General features: G+C 38.9%; 1 protein-coding gene across 3 annotated transcripts in view; it reads right to left on the reverse strand.

The window, feature by feature from the left end:
* Positions 1-3516: 3516 nt before the first annotated feature.
* Positions 3517-21419, reverse strand: part of APPL2 (adaptor protein, phosphotyrosine interacting with PH domain and leucine zipper 2) — a 63329-nt gene continuing 45426 nt past the window's right edge. The window contains exons 15-21 of one of the 3 annotated variants that reach the window (XM_054528182.2): positions 20152-20316; positions 19933-19985; positions 18432-18606; positions 7426-7462; positions 7081-7221; positions 6247-6294; positions 3517-4455 (exon numbers count right to left, since the gene is read on the reverse strand). In XM_054528182.2, coding sequence (XP_054384157.1) covers positions 4447-4455; positions 6247-6294; positions 7081-7221; positions 7426-7462; positions 18432-18606; positions 19933-19985; positions 20152-20316 — 628 coding nt within the window. In that variant the 3' untranslated portion in view covers positions 3517-4446. Of the gene's footprint in view, positions 4668-6246; positions 6295-7080; positions 7222-7425; positions 7463-7976; positions 17352-18431; positions 18607-19932; positions 19986-20151; positions 20317-21419 lie in introns of those variants that run through there. The other 2 variants (XM_024256499.3, XM_024256501.3) reach the window with 2 other exon arrangements.

The raw sequence follows: 21419 nt of genomic DNA on the forward strand, positions 1-21419 counted from the left end.
TAGTGACGCTGGCAATTCAGATATGCTATAAGAGAAGCCTTAAAGTGCATCCTTTAAGTGAAAACATGAAAGTTCTCAATAAGGAAAGAAAAGAAATCATATGTGGGGTTGCTAAGATCTGTGGTAAGAATGAATCTTCTCTCCGTGGCATTGGTGACAGTATTTGTTACGGTTGTTCTGTTTCATCATTAGTTGTTAATCTTTTACTGTGCCTAACTTATAAATTAAACTTTATCATAGGTATGTATATATAGGAAAAAACACAGTATATATACGGTTAGATACTATCTGCAGTTTCAGGCATGCACTGGGCGTTTTGGTGTATCCCTCTCAGATAAGCAGGGACTACAGTAATAACAACAGAGCCTTCAAAATACTACACTGGAGACAAGATACAATCCTGTTAACTACTACACTGCAGAAATCATTCTTGGTAAAGTTAAGTCTGGTTGCTGTTCCTTTTTTCTTCTGAGGCAGTAAATTTGTAAAATTGTGGGAAAGATGAGAAAATATTGGATACTTCATGTTACTATTTTATGTTGAGTCTGCTAAATGTAAAAGGTAGGCTTTAATTGATTTTAATAATTGTAACAGGATTTTCTTTCCAGCTTCACATTGCAGACGTTTCAGAAGACGGTATTCCTTTTTTAAGGGAAGTTTTAATGCCACGTATTTTTTTTTAACAAAGGCTTTAACAAAGGCTTTCAGATGTTAGGAATACTTTAATAGGCTGTCAAAGATGTGAAGTTTAAAAAGGGAATCCAGAATAAGTGGAAATCTGTGGAGATTAAGCAAAGGCAGTGAACTCAAGAGATGGTGATGGCAAAGTTAGAGTTCAGTTTATAACACAGGTCAGCATATATATAACGTATAAGAAAAGTTGGGCAAGTATTTTCTTTTCAGTAGTTTGGCTCCTCTTTACCACTCAGTTTACCTGATACCTCCATTTCCCATTAGTGGAGATATACTCAGGAATGTAGATCAAATTTATTCAGTCGATTCAGATCTGATAACCATAATTCTTGGATCATCTCTAAGGACTATAAATACATTCTGTAGGTAAGAGCTACATGTAGTCAAGCATTCTTTAATAATGCCCTCATTTGATGGGGGAAGGAGTTAACTTGTTATACCTAGAAGCACTTGTCTTTATCAAATTAGTATTAAAGTATTTACTCTCTTCAGAATCTGTACAAAAGCTAGCAAAGTATTAAGGGTATTATGCTTTAGGTTGATACTGCTACTGAATAAATCGTCAAAGCTTAATGTATTGAGAAATATTTGGAGATTGCTTTGTATCTGGTTCTCTCTTGAAGTCATCTGTATATAGCACAGAGTGGTTAGAAGCATAGACTCTGGAGCCAGAACAATTTGAATCCCGATTTCCTGCTTAGGAACAGATTCCTTAATATCTCTGTGCTTCATTTCCTTGTGCAAAAGGTGGGATGATAATGACAGTGTGTAGCTCATCGGTTGTTTGTTTGAGGATTTAATTTGCGTAAAGCACTTTATATATCAGGAAACAGTAACTATTAGCTGCTATTGTATATAACTACTGGAAACATTAGCTATTACTGTATTACTTATGTGTACTCTCATAGGTAGAAATAAACTTGGCATATAAGCATTAGGTGTTACTATTCTTTTAGGTGCAACGATTGAAACTGAAGTCTGTATTTGACTTTAAGTGGGTCTCTAAAAAACTATTCCTTGTTAAGTGGCTTGGGTAGATGTAGACAAGGTAAGGAAGGCCCTGTTCTTCCCTAAAGGTAGTCTGATGGGTATGTGAGGCTAAACCAGCCTGGGAAGTGGGAATTGGTAAGAATAGTTGGCTTCTAAAAAGGTCCCATTTCCTCTCTTCCCACCTTTCATTTACATGGCACTTGTTAATCTTTCAGAGCACTTTAATGTGTATTAGTACACATTTCAGTAAGTGGAGAAAAGGGGCAAATCACCCACTAGTTCTAAGTTTTAAAATTATTTAAAAATATTCAGTGCATGCAAGGTATACAATATGTATTATACTATTTAAAGAACGAAAATAAAGCACTTGGAAAGAAGCTACCATATCAGTTAAGAACACTTTAGAAGCTCCTGCAGTTTCTGCCCAAGAAAACCACATGGGGGTTTGGTGTTAACCATTCTCTTGCTCTTCCCTTGTTTTACAACTGATTGTATTTTCCTAAAATTGATAATATGGTTATGTTTCAGTTTTTAAACTAAATATAAATGGGATCTTATTATATGCTTTTGTAACTTTTTCATTTTAAAAATTCATCCACGTTGATGCATATAGCTGTAGTTTATCTAGCATTTCGTTACATGAATACAGCTGTCGATGACATCTGGGTGGTTTTCACTTTTGGGATACTGTAAACAATGATGCTGTAATCATTGAACGTGTCCCTGGGTTCATGTGTTTAGAGTTTCTCTAGGCTGTGTACCTGCAGATAAAACTGCTAGGTAGTAGGGCAGGTGCCCTTTCAATGTACTGGACAGAATGCCAAACTGTTGTTTCATCCCAGCAGCGGAGGAGATTCCCCTTTGCTCCATTTCTACAAACAGCTGAATTTTTGCAGTCTGGTGAATATAAAATGTTTCTATGGTTTTAATTTGCATTTTCCTGATTACTATAAGGAGTCTGTTTCTGTTTATGAGCACTTTGTCTTTTTTAATGTATGAAATGCCTTCATGACTTTTTTTTTCAATTTATCTTTCTACCTGTAGGAGTATTTTATAATATTCTGGATGCTAATTTTTTGTTGGTCTTGTGTGCTTGCTAGTATCTTTGGTTTAGTTGTGTGTTTTCATTCTTTGTGGTGGTTTTTGATGAAGTTAGTTTTAATGGACTGAATTTCAGTCTTTTTATGTTTCCCTAATGATGTGCATGCTTTGTGTCTTATTTAAGCCATGCAGTCTTTTAAAATGGTGGATTAATAAAATAACTTTTGTAATCCAAAATTAGGTTAACATCATAGGATCCATTTGAAATGTATAAAGAAATGTATAGTGTTTCAGTTTTCAAACTAATAATTGTCTAGGACTTGAGATTCTACCCCTCTCCCAAAAAAGTCTAAGCAAGAAAAAAAAAGTTCAGGGGACTGTGGTTCTTGCAGTCTGTCAGAGACCAATTGATCTAAAGCAGTTATGTCATACAAATTTGTAAGGCATTAGTGAACAATGAATTAATTTTACGGTGCATAATCATACTGGCTTAGACTGGCTCACTATGTCTTTTATGGTGTATACATTTCAAATGGATCCTATGATATTAACCTAATTTTGGATTACAAAAGTTGTTTTATCCACCATTTTAAAAGCAACACCTTTAAAACTTTTAGCAATGGGATCACATATTCTACTCATGTTGACTGGAAGTATTTTTTGATACTATATCCCCTCTTCTGTGATTTCATTATGCCCTAGTTTTTGGGAAATTAAATGTTAAAGTTATAGAGCTGACTTTAGTTTTCTTCCAGGGATGTTCTAGAAAATAACCACAACAAACAAAAGAAAGAAACAGAATAATTTTTATTGCTAGGTTAATTTATTACAAAGATAATAATAGTCTGTTGAACTTAGTTACAGTTAAACACACTGTACCGATTCAAAATCATCATACTAGTTTCATAGGGAGGAGGGATGGGGGAGTGGGCTGGGGTTCCAGGAATTGGAAGTATCAGGGTGGAAATAGGAACTTTATACCAAGCCCCATGACCAGCTGTGCTTCAAGTGAGTTTTAAAATTAATTGGTCCCTTCCCTGAAGGAGGGTCTGGCTCAGAAGAAACAGGAACTGGTAGAGCTGCACCCTGTCCACAGTGATCCACTACTAAAAATTCTCATACATAGGAGGACCTTAAACTTCTGAATGCTGGTTCAGTAAGGCTCCACTGTAAAATCAAACATCTTTTGTGGTATTCATTTTTTTATTGCTTGATGTCTGGAACAGTTACCGAAACTAGACCTGCATCGCGCATCTCTACTAGTGCTTGGGCCTCAAAGCAGTGCTTATCACCTAACTGCACAAAGAAATGCTATTAGGTCCAATTATGAGATAAGCTGAATTATAAATACACAATTTTCAGAAAGACAGGCACTTAAAGCTCATTAAGTAAAATACAAAAATAGATTATATTAATAGGAAATATTTAGTGTTCATCAAATTGTAAATCTAGGCTTTTGCCATTTTTTAAAAAGGATACTGGAAACTGAAAAGAGATGACATTCATGTGAACAATGCATTTTTCAAACTTTTGTTCTGAGCGCTGAACAATCTAAGAAATCTTAGCGCAATCTAAGAAAAAAGACTTACCCACAAAGCACCTAAAATAACATTGTAGATGGGTGGGAACGCTGTCAACCATTTCTTAGTTTCCCTCCCAAGTCTCAGTATCAAGGCATCAAGATTACATTCCACAAACGATTGTCAGCCTTCGGAAATCAGGTCAGTGTGCCTGTATGTCAGAGAAGTTAAAACCCTTAGGAGGTAGCTCTCCTTCCTGTTTGCTCTTCCCCCACAGGCGCAAGTGAGTTATGCTTCAGATTCTGCGCCTCTATGTTCATTTGGATTTCCATCATTGTCATCTGGTTGATCGTTTAACAGTACATATTTTCCATCATTGGTTAGTGGTATGGACAGCATTAATTGAGCCAGTGCTTCTGGATCCTGAAGTTAGGAGAGTTTAAGAGGGAAAAAAGAAAAGGCTTAAGATGCATTTAAACCCCTTTGGCCTGGCTTTCAATATGTTCTGTAATCTAGTCTTGTTTCTCCTTACTCTTGTGTATGTGTGCCTTCAGCTGAGTCTCCTTGCTTCTCAAACTCAGGCATGTCACTTCTAGAATCTAGACTGTTTTCCTCTGAGCCAAAATATTGTTTACATAGTCAATTTGTATCATCTTCCCAAAGATTCCATAGAGGAACTTCCTTCACAAAACTTTTGTCTTCTCTATCTTTAAACTCCTTTCTTTTCTCACGTTTAATCTATACCAGAAGTTGGCAAACTATGGTCATTTGGCTAACCACTTGATTTTTATTGGAAAACAGCCGCGGCCATTTATTTACCTACTGTCCATGCTGCTGCTGCTTTTTTTGGGGGGGGGGGGATGGGGGCGGTTGGAGACAGAGTCTCGCTCTATCGCCCAGGCTGGAGAGCAGTGGTATGATCTTACTGCAACCTTCGCCTCCCCAGTTCAAACGATTCTTGTGCCTCAGTCTCCCGAGTAGCTGGGACTACAGGTGTGCCGGCTAATTTTTGTATTTTTAGTAGAGATGGGGTTTCACCATGTTGGCCAGGCTGGTCTTGAACTCCTCACCTCAGGTGATCCTCCTGCCTCTGCCTCTCAAAGTGCTGGGATTACAGGCATAAGCCACCACGCCTGGCCTGCTTTTGTCTTATAATAGCAGAGTTGAATTTGTTGCAAGGGAGATAGCCAAAAACATAAAGGCCCTTTATAGAAAAAGTTTGCCAACTTTTGACCAATACCATTAAATACTAGCTTACAGTGCTTGCCATTATTTCATGTATGTGGCCTTAGTCCTTGGTCTTCCTGACCTCTCCAACAGACTGAACTGCACTAATATGGTAGCCACTGGCTACATGTTACTATGTAAATTTGAGTTAAATTTAAAAATCCAGTTCCTCAGTCACACTAGCCGTATTCAATCTGCATATTAAATTGTGCAGATATAAATCATTTCCATTATTGCAGAAAGTTCTGTACATTGCTGAACTAGAAGCCCCCTGGGGGCAGGGACTGTATCTGTCTTGTTCACTATAATTCCAGGGCTTTTCTTACACAAACTAGGCTCTCAAAAATTTGCTGAATGAACAAAAGATTAAAAGCTGCTGAAAGACAGGGAGGTCTCAGAGTCCTCATTTCTTAAAAGCTCCCAGGTGACGTCTGTCAATGCTGTGGGGCATGTGATCATACTCCTGAGGAGCAAGGCCTTAGAGCACATGGTGGGTACTTATCTTAATCTGAAAGAAAGGAAATCTAGCCAACTAGTATGCAAGCAAGAAAACAGATAAGCAGGAGCTCCAGCAGTAATAAGAAGTCCTCACATGTTAACAGTGAACATGGAACTAGCTGATCAAGAACGTCTGGTGGTTAGAATACTTAAAAGGAAATCCCAAACTTGGCCACACTTTCCAGTGAACATCACTTTTCTTTTTGAAAAGACTCTTAGTATGGGTACACAGATGTGTTTTGAGTAGCTACTAAACCAGCACTAGAATGCATCTTACCTTCTGAACCTCAATAATTTCTTTTCCCAAATTAATAGCATAACATATCTGCAAAAGACAAGAAAAGTAGTGATTGGCAAAGGTAGAGAAGGATAAAATTTTAGAACAAATGTGATTTGGGAGTACAGTGAGGTCACTGTGCTCACTGTTCCCAGTTGGGAACACAGGACCTGGCTGCAGGAGACTCATCACATAGGGCCCGGGGCATTTGCGTCCAACTGTCCTGACCTCTGTTGCCAATTTATGCCATACAAAAAATATTCCAGGTAAGTGAAACTCAGGTAATTCCAGTGTTTAAAGTTCTTAATAGGAATTTTTCTTCTCTTAAATGTATTTAGCCACGATATGTTCATACACAGTGGCAAACAGATAATTTACTGAAAGATTGGTTAATTGTGATAAATTCTAAGTCGCAGATAGAGTCAAAGTTTTTCATACTAAACCAACAGCTTGTGTGTAACTTTTCTAATATCTTCCTTGGTTTGCTCTCTGAGACTAAATTATTCTCTATTGTAGCTTTTGCCTTAATTTTTTTTTAAAGAACACATTCGAGGGGAACTGCTTTCAACATTTCCTTATATCCCGACTAAATAATATGTCTTGCCATTAAAGTTCTTCCTCATTCACCCTATTCTGGTTGATAGGTATTTTCCACAGAGAAATTTAAATCGAGTTTTCTTTCAGTGAGGCCTTCTTAGGAGGTATTATCTGAACTCCTGGATGGAGACATGCAGAATAATCAACTAAATATCCAAGGAACTAATGCCAGAAAACTCTTTTAAAATGGACTTGTTTGGACTGGGATATTATGGGATCTTCACATGAAAAAGAGACCTTTTCGCCTTCTGAGTTGCTTTCAAAAATGTATGTACTCAGAGATTCTTCTCCAGTGGATTCAGGAACACGGATGACAAAACCAACCAGTCTCTTGTTTTCTTGATGAGCAGCAAATTGTGTGACACTGGTAAGTTCAAACTGGGGGGGGAAAAAAAGGCAACAGATCATACAACTACTAGAATTAAAAACTGACAAGGTTACTCTCTGGAAAAGTCATGAGAAAAAGTATCCTATTAGTCCTATTAGTGGCAGATCTTTATTAAGTGCCTAGGCTGTGTTTAAGGTAGATACAAAGGTGAATTAAGGAGTAATCACTAACATGAACCTGTATGAGGTACTTACATTGGCCCTTGATACTTGAGTCTGTGGATCTATCAACCTGAAATTTTAAAAGATACATTATGTCACAAATGTTGGATAAATTTAATATTCCTAGAAGAGTTTGTAGAAGTCCAGAATAAAAACAAATTCCCCCAAATAGAGATAACGCCTGTTAGAGGGTGAGGTGAGATAGCTCTGTGTGACCACGTGTCCTGCTTTCTGCCTTTATGGAACCTGTGTAGCTAAAGCTCAGGGTACCTATAATGGAAGATTATATAGCAAGTAAGAAGATTTAACTTCACAGGATTCTGCAACTTACCCAAAAAGACACCATTATAATTCTCAATAGATCTGCTGTATAATATGGATGGGTTATATTCTGTACAGCCTCCCTCTCAACAAACATCCATTGGCAACTATAATGTCCCTGAAGTGCAAGATCAACTTAGTCTAAATTTAACATTATTGAAAAAGATGGAGTAGCGGTGAGAAAATAGTGAAGGGATTTTGACAAAACTCTTATCAATTTGGGTAAAAGAGGAATAATGTTTAAGAAGGTATTCCAGAATATATTTCCTTTTTTTAATTATTTACTATTTATTTATTCTGAAAAGAGTCTTGCTGTCACACAGGCTGGAGTGCAGCGGCCCAATCTTGGCTCACTGCAACCTCTGCCTCCCGGGTTCAAGCGATTCTCCTGCCTTAGCCTCCTGAGTAGCTGGGATTACAGGTGTCAGCCAAAATGTCTGGCTAATTTTTGTATTTTTAGTAGAAATGGGGTTTCACCATGTTGGCCAGGCTGGTGTCGAACTCCTGACCTCAGGGGATCTGCCTGCCTCAGTCTCCCAAAGTGCTGGGATTACAGTCATGAGCCACCGTGCCGGGCCTTCAGAATATATTTAACAGTATTTTAAGCATCATCTAATAATCAGGTTGACATATCCTAGAAAATAAACTATATGAGAGAATTTATTGCTATCTTAGATAAGTGGGTATAAATTTCTACTGTATTGTACTCGTGTTGGAATAATTAACATGGTATATAAATTATTACTATACATTTATAGGTGAAAGCAAAAATATAGTTTGTAGAAAAAATGGTTATGATTCCATTTATATGTTAAATGTCCAGATCTATAGAGATGGCAATTTTAGTGGTTAATGGTTTCCTAGGGCTGGGTGGGTTGCCAGGGGATAATGGGTATTCTTTCTGAGGTGATGAAAATGTTCTAAAATTGATTGTGGTGATGGTTGTACAACTCTGAATATACTAGAAACCACTGAATTGTACATTTAAATTATATGTGAATTATATCTCGGTAAAACTGTTACACTCCCCCGCCCCCAACAAAAGGCTACAGTTTGAAATATGTGCAGTTAGACTTATTAAACCGTAAGACTTATAATCAGAGAACTCAAGATTGAGTTCTACCCTGGCTCCTCACCTGATCTTGTGCAAGTCACCCAGACTTCTTACAACTGGTTCATCTGTAAAACTGTGGTAAGAACCCCCACTTCCAAGAGGTGGTTATGACAGTTAATGAAAAGTGTGTATGGGAATTTAAGTAGACAAAGCTTAAGAAATGTTACTTTTATGTCCCTATTAATGGGTATGAATTTAATTTTTTGAATATAGATCATAAACAATTTCCCTCAAGTTGGAATAACTTTCATAGGTATTTTGTAAAATTCCCTTATAAGTGAAAACTTAACACATGCATATTTTGTGGGTCACTTTCAGAAGTTTGCTGTTTAAATCAGGTAACCTAGATTTCTTTGTTATACTTTAAGTTCTGGGATACATGTGCAGAACATGCTGGCTTGTTACATAGGTATACATGTGCCATGGTGGTTTGCTGCACCCATCAACCCGTCATCTACATTAGGTATTTCTCCTAATGCTATCCCTCCCCTTGACACCCACCCACCAACAGGCCCCAGTGTGTGATGTTCCCCTTCCTGTGCCTATATGTTCTCATTGTTCAGCTCCCACTTATGAGTGAGAACATGTGGTGTTTGGTTTTCTGTTCCTGTGTTAGTTTGCTGAGAATGAGTTAGTTTCCAGCTTCATCCATGTCCCTGCAAAGGACATGAAATCATTCTTTTTTTATGGCTGCATAGTATTCCATGGTGTATATGTGCCACATTTTCTTTATCCAGTCTATCATTGATGGGCATTTGGGTTGGTTCCAAGTCTTAGCTATTGTGAATAGTGGTGCAATAAACATAGTGTGCATGTATCTTTATAGAAAATGATTTATAGTCCTTTGGGTATATACCCAGTAATGGGATTGCTGGGTCAAATGGTTATTTCTGGTTCTAGATCCTTGAGGAATCACCACACTGTCTTCCACAATGGTTGAACTAATTTACATTCCCAACAGTATAAAAGCGTTCCCATTTCTCCACATCCTCTCCAGCATCTGTTGTTTCCTGACTTTTTAATGATCGCCATTCTAACTGGTGTGAGATGGTATTTCATTGTGGTTTTGATTTGCATTTCTCTAATGACCAGTGATGATGAGCTTTTTTTCACGTTTGTCAGCCGCATAAATGTCTTCTTTTGAAAAATGTCTGTTCATATCCTTTACCAACTTTTTGACGGGGTTGTTTTATTCTTGTAAATATGTTTAAGTTCTTTGTAGATTCTGGATATTAGCCCTCTGTCAGATGGACAGATTGCAAAAATTTTCTCCCATTCTGTAGGTTGCCTGTTCACTCTGATGATAGTTTCTTTTGCTGTGCAGAAGCTCTTTAGTTTAATTAGACCCCATTTATCAATTTTAGTTTTTGTTGCCATTGCTTCTGGTGTTTTAGTCATGAACTCATTGCCCATGCCTATGTCCTGAATGGTATTGCCTAGGTTTTCTTCTAGGGTTTTTACGGTTTTAGGTCTTACATTTAAATCTTTAATCCATCTTGACTTAATTTTGTATAAGGTGTTAAGGAAGGGGTCCAGTTTCAGTTTTCTGCATATGGCTAGCCAGTTTTCCCAACATCATTTATTAAATAGGGAGTCCTTTCCTCATTTCTTGTTTTTGTCAGGTTTGTCAAAGATCAGATGGTTGTAGATGTGTGGTGTTATTTCTGAGGCCTCTGTTCTGTTCCATTGGTCTATATATCTGTTTTGGTACCAGTACCATGCTGTTTGGTTACTGTAGCCTTGTAGTATAGTTTGAAGTCAGGTAGCGTGATGCCTCCAGCTTTGTTCTTTTTGCTTAGGATTATCTTGGCTATGTGGGCTCTTTTTTGGTTCCATATGAAATTTAAAGTAGTTTTTTCTAACTCTGTTAAGAAAGTCAATGGTAGCTTGATGGGAATAGCACTATTACTTTGGGCAGTATGGCCATTTTCACGATATTGATTCTTCCTATCCATGAGCATGGCATGGTTTTCCATTTGTTTGTGTCCTCTCTTATTTCCTTGAGCAGTGGTTTGTAGTTCTCCTTGAAGACGTCCTTCACATCCCTTGTAAGTTGTATTCCTAGGTATTTTATTCTCTTAGTAGCAATTGTGAATGGGAGTTCACTCATGATTTGGCTGTTTGTGTATTATTGGTATATAGGAATGCTTGTGATTTTTGCACATTAATTTTGTATCCTGAGACTTTGCTGAAGTTGCTTATCAGCTTAAGGAGTTTTTGGGCTGAGACGATGGGGTTTTCTAAACATACAATCATGTCATCTTTAAACAGAGATAATCTGACTTCCTCTCTTCCTATTTGAATACCCTTATTGCTTTCTCTTGCCTGACTGCCCTGGCCAGAACTTCCAATATTATGTTGAATAGGAGTGGTGAGAGAGGGCATCCTTGTCTTGTGCTAATTTTCAAAGGAAATGCTTCCAGTTTTTGCCCATTCAGTATGATACTGGCTGTGGGTTTGTCATAAATAGCTCTTACTATTTTGAGATATATTCCATCAATACCTAGTTTATTGAGTGTTTTTAGCATGAAGGGGTGTTGAATTTTATCGAAGGCCTTTTCTGCATCTATTGAGATAATCATGTGGTTTTTGTCATTGGTTCTGTTTATGTGATGGATTACATTTATTGATTTGCATATGTTGAACCAGCCTTGCCTCCCAGGGATGAAGCCGACTTGATCATGGTGGATAAGCTTTTTAATATGCTGCTGGATTCAGTTTGCTGGTATTTTATTGAGGATTTTTGCATTGATGTTCATCAGGGATATTGCCCTGAAATTTTCTTTTTTTTGTTGTGTCTCTGCCAGGTTTTGGTATCAGGATGACACTGTCTTCATAAAATGAGTTAGGGAGGAGTCCCTCTTTTTCTGTTGTTTGGAATAGTTTTAGAAGGAATGGTACTAGCTCCTCTTTGTAACTCTGGTAGAATTTGGCTGTGAATCCATCTGGTCCTGGGCTTTTTTTGGTTGGTAGGCTGTTAATTATTGCCTCAATTTCAGAACTTGTTATTGGTCTATTCAGGGATTCGACTTCTTCCTGGATTAATCTTGGGAGGGTGTATGTGTCCAGGAATTTATCCATTTCTTCTAGATTTTCTAGTTTATTTGCATAGAGGTGTTTATAGTATTCTCTGTTGGTAGTTTGTATTTCTCTGGGATCAGTGGTGATATCCCCTTTATCATTTTTTATTGTGTCTATTTGATTCTTCTCTCTTTTCTTCTTTATTAGTCTGGCTAGCGGTCTATCAATTTTGTTAATCTTTTCAAAAAACCAGCTCCTGGATTCAGTGATTTTTGAAGGGTTTTTCGTGTCTCTATCTCCTTCAATTCTGCTCTGATCTTAGTTATTTCTTGTCTTCTGCTAGCTTTTGAATTTGTTTGCTCTTGCTTCTCTAGTTTTTTTTTGAGATGGAGTTTTGCTCTTGTTGCCCAGGCTGGAGTGCAATGGCATGATCTTGGCTCACTGCAACCGCCACCTCCCTGGGTTCAAGTGATTCTCCTGCTCCAGCCTCTCCAGTAGCTGGGATTGCAGGCGCCTGCCACCACACCTAGCAAATTTTTTGTATTTTTAGTAGAGACAGGGTTTCATCATGTTGGCCAGGCTGGTCTCGAACTCCTGACCTCAGGTGATCCACCTGCCTCGGCCTCCCAAAGTGGTGGGATTACAGGCATGAGCCACCATGCCCAACTTTCTAGTTCTTTTAATTGTGATGTTAGGGTGTCGATTTTAGATCTTTCCCACTTTCTCCTGTGTGCATTTAGTGCTATAAATTTACTTCTAAACACTGCTTTAGCTGTGTTCCAGAGACTGTGGTATGCTGTGTCCTTGTTCTCATTGGTTTCAAGTAATTTATTTATTTTTGCCTTAATTTCATTATTTATTTACCCAGCAGTCATTCAGGAACAGGTTGTTCAGTTTCCATGTAGTTGTGCAGTTTTGAATGAGTTTCTTAATCCAGAGTTCTAATTTGATTGCACTGTGGTCTGAGAGACAGTCTGTTGTGATTTCTGTTCTTTTGCATTTGCTGAGGAGTATTTTACTTCCAATTATGTGGTCAATTTTAGAATAAGTGCAACGTGGTGCTGAGAAGAATGTATATTTTGTTGATTTGGGATGGAGCATTCTGTAGATGTGTATTAGCTCCACTTGGTCCAGAGCTGAGTTTAAGTCCTGAATATCCTTGTTAATTTTCTTGTTGATCTAATATTGACAGTGGGGTGCTAAAGTCTCCCAATATTATTGTGTGGGAGTCTAAGTCTCTTTGTAGGTCTCTAAGAACTTGTTTTATGAATCTGGGTGCTTCTGTATTGGGTATATATATATTTAGGATAGTTAGCTCTTCTTGTTGCATTGATCCCTTTACCATTATGTAATGCCCTTCTTTGTCTTCTTTGATCTTTGTTGGTTTCAAGTCTGTTTTATCAGAGACTAGGATTGCAACCCCTGCTTTTTTTTTTTTTTTGCTTTCCATTTGCTTGGTAAATCTTCCTCCATCCCTTTATTTTGAGCCTATGTGTGTCTTTGCACGTGAGATGGGTCTCCTGAATACAGCACAGTGATGGGTCTTGACTCTTTATCCAATGTGCCAGTCTGTGTCTTTTAATTGGGGCATTTAGCCTGTTTACATTTAAGGTTAATATTGTTATATGTGAATGTGATCCTGTCATTATGATGGTAGCTGGTTATTCTGCCTGTTAGTTGATGCAGTTTCTTCATAGTGCTGATGGTTTTTACATTTTGGTATGTTTTTGCAGTGGCTGGTACTGGTTTTTCCTTTCCATATTTAGTGCTTCCTTCAGGAGCTCTTGTAAAGCAGGTGTGGTGGTGACAACATCCTTCAGCATTTGCTTGTCTGTAAAGGATTTTATTTCTCCTTTGCTTATGAAGCTTAGTTTGGCTGGATATGAAATTCTGGGTTGAAAATTCTTTTCCTTAAGCATGTTAAATGTGTGCCCCCACTCTTTTCTGGGTTGTAGCGTTTCTGCAGAGAGATCCGCTGTTAGTCTGATAGATTTCCCTTTGTGGGTAATGTGACCTTTCTCTCTGGCTGCGCTTAACATTTTTTCCTTCATTTCAACCTTGGTGAATCTGATGATTATGTGTCTTGGGGTTGCTCTTCTCGAGGAGTATCTTTGTGGTGGTCTCTGTATTTCCTGAATTTGAATGTTGGCTTATCTTGCTAGGTTGGGGAAGTTCTCCTGGATAATATCCTGAAGAGTGTTTTCTAACTTGGTTCCATTCTCCCTGTCACTTTCAGGTACACCAATCAAATGTAGGTTTGGTCTTTTCACATAGTCCCATATTTCTTAGAGGCTTTATTCATTCATTTTCATTCTTTTTTCTCTAATCTTTTTTTCACACTTTATTTCATTAAGTTAATCTTCAATCTCTGGTATCCTTTCTTCCACTTGATCGATTCGACTATTGATACTTGTGTATGCTTCACGAAGTTCTTGTGCTGTGTTTTTCATCTCCATCAGGTCATTTATGTTCTTCTCTAAACTGGTTATTCTAGTTAGCAGTTCCTATAACCTTTTATCCAGATTCTTAGCTTCCTCGCATTGGGTTAGAACATACTCCTTTAGCTTGGAGGAGTTTGTTATTACTCACCTTCTGAAGCCTCCTTCTGTAAATTCTTCAAACTCATTCTCCGTCCAATTTTGTTCCCTTGCTGGCAATGAGTTGTGATCCTTTGGAGGAGGAGAGGCATTCTGGTTTTTGGAATTTTCAGCCTTTCTGTGCTGCTTTTTCCTCATCTTTGTGGATTTATCTACCTTTGGTCTTTGATGCTGGCGACCTTTGGGTGGGGTTTTTGTGTAGTCATCCTTTTTGTTGATGTTGATGCTATAGCTGTTTGTTAGTTTTCCTTCAGGCTCCTCTTCTGCAGGTCTGCTGGAGTTTGCTGAAGGTACACTCTGGACTCTGTTTGCCCGGGTATCACCAGCGGAGGCTGCAGAACAGCAAAGATTGCTGCCTCCTCCTTCCTCTGGAAGCTTCATTCCAGAAGGGCACCCACCAGATGCCAGCTGGAACTCTCCTGTATGAGGTGTCTGTCAATCCCTGCTGGGAGGTGTCTCCCTGTCAGGAGCCACAGAAGTCAGGGACTCACTTGAGGAGGCAGTCCGTCCCTTAGCAGAGCTCAACCGTTGTGCTGGCAGATCTGCTGCTCTCTTCAGAGCTGGCAGGCAGGAACATTTAAGTCTGCTGAAGCTGCGCCCACAGCCACCCCTTCCCCCAGGTGCTCTGTCCCAGGGAGATGGGAGTTTGATCTATAAGCCCCTGACTGGGGCTACCTTTCTTTCAGAGATGCCCTGCCCAGAGAGGAGGAATCTAGAGAGGCAGTCTGGCTACAGCAGCTTTATGGCGCTGTGGCAGGCTCAGCCCAGTCTGATCTTCCTGGTGGCTTTGTTTACACTCTAAGGGGAAAACCACCTACTCAAGCCTCAGTAATGGCAGATGCCCCTCCCCCCACCAAGCTCGAGCATCCCAGGTCAACTTCAGACTGCTGTGCTGCCAGTGAGAATTTCAAGCCAGTGGATCTCAGTGTGTTGGGCTCTGTGGGGATGGGATCCCACTGAGCAAGACCACTTGGCTCCCTGGCTTCAGTCCCCTTTCCAGGGGAGTGAACAGTTCGGACTCGCTGACATTCAGATGCCACTGGGGTGCAAAAAAAAAACTCCTGCAGCTAGCTCGGTGTCTGCCCAAATGGCTGCCCAGTTTTGTCCTTGAAACTTAGGGCCCTGGTGGTGTAGGCACTCAATGGAATCTCCTGGTCTGCAGGCTGCAAAGACAGTGGCAAAAGCCTAGTATCTGGGCTGGGTAGGACTGTCCCTCAACTCACAGCTTCCCTTGGCTAGGGGAGGGAGTTCCCCGACCCCTTGTGCTTCCTGGGTAATGCAACACCCCACCCTACTTCTGCTCGCCCTCCATAGGCTGTACCCACTGTCTAACCAGTCCCAATGAGATAAGCTGGGTACCGCAGTTGGAAATGCAGAAATCACCTGCCTTCTGTGCTGGTCTCATTGGGAGCTGCAGACTGGAGCTGTTCCTATTCAGGCATCTTGTCTGGGAATCGATTTCTCTTTTTAAATCTTCTGATTTTCTGTGTGACCTCTAAATGGTCTCAGAACCTATTCCACTGCAGGGGTATGTTTACTGTGGTGACGTATGCATAACGTCAGATTTATCATTAGTGATGTTTAGTGTCTTCATAACTTTGTGCAGCCATTACCACTATCTAGTCCCAGGACATTTTTATCATCCCAGATGAAACTCCATCCCCATTAAGCAGTTACTCATTCCTCCTCCCACCCTCTGGCAATCTCTAGTCTGTCTTCTGTCTCTATGGATTTGCCTACTCTGGATATTTCGTATAAACAGAACCCTACAGTATGTTGCCTTTTGTACCTGGCTTCTTTCACTTAGCACAATGTTTTCATCGTTCATCCATGTTGTAGCACTTATCAGTCCTTTGTTCCTTTTTAAGGCCAAATAGTATTCCATCATACGTATATACAGGTTCAGTATCCTGTATCTGAAATTGTTTTGGATTTCAGCTTTTTTTTCAGATTTTAGAATACTTGCATTATATTTGCCAGGATGAGCATCCCAAAATCCAAAATGCTTCAATGAGCATCTCTTTTGAGCATCAATTTGGCACTCAAAATTTTCAGATTTTGGAGCATTTGAGATTTCCAGATTTGGAATGCTCAACTCTACCACATTTTGTTGATCCATTCATTTGCTGTTGGGCATTTGTATTATTTCCACCATTTGGATATCATGAAAAGGACTGCTATGAACATTTGCGTATAAGTTTTTGTTTGAACACCTGTATTTAATTCCTTTGGGTAACTACCCAGGAGCCCGCCAAACTATTTTTTCACAGCAGCTGAACCATTTTGTATTCCCACAAGCAATGGGTTCCAGTGTCTTCACATCCTTGCTAAACGCTTATTTTCCATTAAATATATATATGAGATTATATATATCATATATATATGAGATTATATATATCATATATATACAAGATTACATATATCATATATATGAGATTATATATCATATATGAGATTATATATATCATATATATATATATACACATATCTGTGAGACAGAGTGTGCACACGTGTGCGCGCCATCTTAATATGGAGTGACATATCTCACTGTGGATTTGTTTTGCATTTCCCTAATAACACATAGCATCTTTTCATGTCCTCATTGGCCATTTGTATATGATCTTTGGAGAAATGTCTATTTCAAGTCCTTGGTCAATTTTTTAATTGGGTTGTCTTTCTGTTGAGTTTTATGAGTTTTTTGTATATTTTGTGTACTATATCCATATTAGATAGAATTTGTGAATACTTTTTTCCCATTCTGTAGGTTTTCTTTTCACTTTGATGTGCTGTGGTTTTTCACAGTACTTTTACATATATTTTCCTTTGATCTTTTTGGTGGAAATTATTCCAGTACCATTAGGATTATAAGAACCGTGAGCCCATTTCTGTAAAAGGTCCAGGACATACTGAAAGAAAAGGTTTTATTAGTAAGAACTTAATTCTCAGATAAGGTTCATAATAAATGAAAAGGATGGGCTTAATGAATGGAAGAAGCTATATCCTAATTTTTGCTATAGTCCTAGTTACCTTTTTTGAAGCTAACGTTCATTGAGCACTTTTCATGTGCCAGTGAGTTGTAAATGTTTTACATATATTAGCACATTTATTCCTCATGACAACAGTGGAGGGTGTGAATAGTTACTTTCATTTTACAGCTGAAAAAACTGAGGTACAGAGGCTCAAAAACTTGCTTAAGGTCACATAACTAAGAAATGCCAAAGCCAGGAATAAACTCAGACATTCTGGCTCTAAAGCAGTGCTGTCCCTTAGAAATGTAATGGAAGCCTTATACGTCATCGAAGTTTTTCCAGCAGCCACATTAAGTGAAAAGTAACAGATAAAATTAATTTTACTTAATCCAGTATATCTACAATATTACCAGACGTGATTAACCTAAAAAATTAGTGAGATGTTTTACATTCTAAATCTTAGAAATTTGGTATGTATTTAACACTGAAAACACATCTCAGTTCAGGCTAGTTATGCTGCAGATGCTACCTGTGGCTACAGTATCATACGCGCATGTTCATAGCCAGGATTTTGGTCATATCTGAAATCCAGATTGTATTACCTGAAACCCTAAATCATATAGTTAATATGGCCTGCTCTCTCTGTGATGGCCAAGTTATTTAGGCAGATTTTTAAGTTTTTTTTTCCATTATTTTTATAAATAGTACTCTCAGAAATGAAAAACAAAACAAAACCAAAAACCTTCCATTTTCAAGCTCTGAGATATAATATAGAGAATAAGTCTAGTGTGATGGCATCTTTGTGAACAGTATTCACCCACTACTGAATTTTTGAAGATACCAGTTCTTGTCTCTAAGGGAGCACTTTCTAGGCTATCTATCTTATGTAAAAAGTAGTGGGGGCAAAAGCAAGAGTAGTCTCTTCATTCCAATACTAACATTTCAGATGGGTGAATTAGCCTTAAAAGGGGAATTAGCTGAAGCCATAAGAAAGTCTGAAAATAAAACTGAATGTACCTCAAAGATTGACTGGTGACCATCAGATGGGATTCTGTCATGCGGAAGATGTTATGAATAGCCCGAGCAGCCAATACTTGTCTCATTGCTTCATAAATCACTTCAGTAGTGCTGTCTGTTTTAACTGCCATTGATCCCAAAAACCGAACTATAAACATCTGCTGCAAAAGAGAATCTGCAAGACAGCATTTTCCGCTCAGGATCTCATTTACTTCCTGCTGCTGTTGATCTGCATACCAGGGTCAGATGTGCTAGTTTTGCCTGCTTTCTGTGGAGGACTTTCTACCAAAATTTCTCAATACCGCTTTTATAAGCCCAATATTGCCAAAGCTCTGCATCTTCCATTGTCTACATTTTGTCAGTTTGTTTGGAACTACTTCATTAGACTAGAAAGGCTTTTCTTCATCTATAAAATGAAATGATGGTGGTACCAGATGAACATCCTTCTAATGCTGAAACTCTAGGTGACTACATTGTACCTTTTCTCTGAAAAGAGTGAGTTCACTAGACAATAGAAAATTCATTACTTTGGCCCACTGATAAAGTCCTCTTAGAAAAGAAATTTTATTTGCAGGATGTAAGATCTCATGTTGGGTCTCATGCAATTCATACTTCATGTGTATTACTGAAAGGCAGTGATGATGTTTCATAGCCTAAAGGAAGTCAGCCCTGGCTGCTGACAGTGGCACATAACTTGACAAAACTGACTCCCAGCAACCATAACTAGAAGATCAAAGAAGGTTTTTCTTTTCTTTTTTTTCTTTTTTGAGACAGGGTCTCACTCTGTAGCCCAGGCTGGAGTGCAATGGCATGATTTCAGCTCACTGCAACCTCTGCCTCCCAGGTTCAAGTGATTCTTATGTCTCAGCCTCCTGAGTAGCTAGGATTACAGGCGCCTGTCACTACACCTGGCTAATTTTTGTATTTTTTTTTTTTTTGTAGAGATGGGGTCTCACTGTGTTGCCCATGCTGGTCTTGAACTCCTAAGCTCAGGTGATTCACCTGCCTCGGCCTCCAAAAGTGCTGGGATTACAGGCATGAGCCAGTGCGCCGGCCATCAGATATGTTCTTAAGTACATTATAAGAATGTAGAAAACCAAAAATTTGAATTTGAAAGACTTAAATATCATTTGTGTCATCTTCAAATTCAAGAACAAGTTATTTGTGCTTTTGGTTTTGTAAAATGAAACAGCATATTTCCAGTTCACCAAGACTGCATTTGAATGTGATAACAGATTCAGATTTCACAACATTTCTATACTATGCTACAAAAACGCTATGGCTAATGGTGAGATAGCTGTAGGTGGTCTTTAGCTACCCCTCAGTTTTTATCCAAGACTTGCCTCCATTGCAGATATCTTACTAAACTTCCAGAAAGAACAACAAATCTTAATTCATACTCCTAATCATAGCTCTCTAAAACATGATTTCACATCTTAGTTCAATGGCTGTTGTCATTTTGTGCAGAGGAAAGAATAAGGACACCAAACTAGTCACTTACCTTCTGCTTCTGGAAATGATTCATCCTCAGTTTCACCAAAAGGGTTGGTACGCCTAGGGGAATAGCCAGAGTTGAACAAACACGACAGCTGCAGCTAGAAGGGCACTTAACACTTGAACTGGAAGTCAGAATGGCAACAGTCTTTGGTGGTGGAGGGGGACACAAGAGACCTCAAATTTACTTTCAGTTCTCCCAGAGATAACCTCTCTCAGCCCATACCTGCTCCCTCTGTTCTGATCAAGGAATTCTGTAGCAGGAAGCACAATATCGAATTGAATCGGCGTTCCAGGCGCGATCAGCTCCTCTGCTTCAGGTAGACTGGCTGTTGCTTTGGGAACAATCTTGTCATTTTCATTTTCCATCTCTGAATTTTTCAGGTTCTGGCTGAAGGGGAAAAAATCAATTCCCTTAACCTTACGCTTTTATAATCAAGTGAATGCTTGTTGAAGGCTGAGGTGACTTTTATGAATGAAAATACAAGGGGAAAAGATTTACCTCAATCCCTTAATCCATTCTACAAATAAACCTCCTTCAAACTTCCTTCATATCCTTGGCTAAAAACCTTCAGTCTGCCCCATTTCCTGCAGTTCTCTCTGCTGCACAGCATCCTGCACTGTGTTACTAGTTTTCTGTTTGTATCCTTCTCTGTGAGGCAGGTTTTGGAGGGCCCATGCTATAGCTAAGTCATATGTATTCTTGGAACATAGTAGGCACTAAAAAATGTTAGCTGAATGAACCAAAGGTCCTGGCTTGGCATTTAATCACAATCTGGCTCTAATTTCCCAAAAAGCCTCCCTTTTCACTCCTTTAATGCACCCTCTATGAGAGCTGTACCACACATACCACATGCTTTTCCTTATTTCCTTCTTTATCCCAATTCTGCTGCTCACCCAACTCTCCCAACCCAGCTCAAATTCCTCCTCATCCACTAGGCCAACCTGCACCCCGCCTCCCTCCTCTGAACTCCTGTGATTCTTCTCAGTAAGTCACAGGCACAGTCTTGTGGCCCTGTGTGCCTCCTGAGCTTCGCATTGTGCCCACACTCATTGCTGACCTCGTGGCCCATCAAATACTGTGCTGTCTGCGGACAAATTAATCAGGAACCAACATGTTCTTTTCCTCCAGTCTCAGAATACTGTAATTTAACTTTTCAACATTTTAAAAATTTTTTCTCCCCAGCCAGACTATAAAACTCCTTTGAAGGGCAAAGAATATCAATGTATTTTGATTTCTTTCATTGCCTGGACCTTAAAAAGCTCTCAGTGATCTTTCTGTTCATTTGATATGTCAGTATTTTCCTATTTCTCAAACATGTCAATAACTGAATGTAGTGTATCAAACTACTTTACAACAGGCATTCGACAAATGATCATACTGACTGGAATGTGGATGAAACAGTACATAGGCTTGTAGATGGTCACTGCAAGGCAAGCCCTTGGAGACCACTTGGTCTGACCTCCATTGTTAACAGAAAAGGAAACTGAGGC

The sequence above is a fragment of the Pongo abelii genome, chromosome 10 (genome assembly GCF_028885655.2).
Source record: "Pongo abelii isolate AG06213 chromosome 10, NHGRI_mPonAbe1-v2.0_pri, whole genome shotgun sequence".
NCBI lineage: Eukaryota > Metazoa > Chordata > Mammalia > Primates > Hominidae > Pongo > Pongo abelii.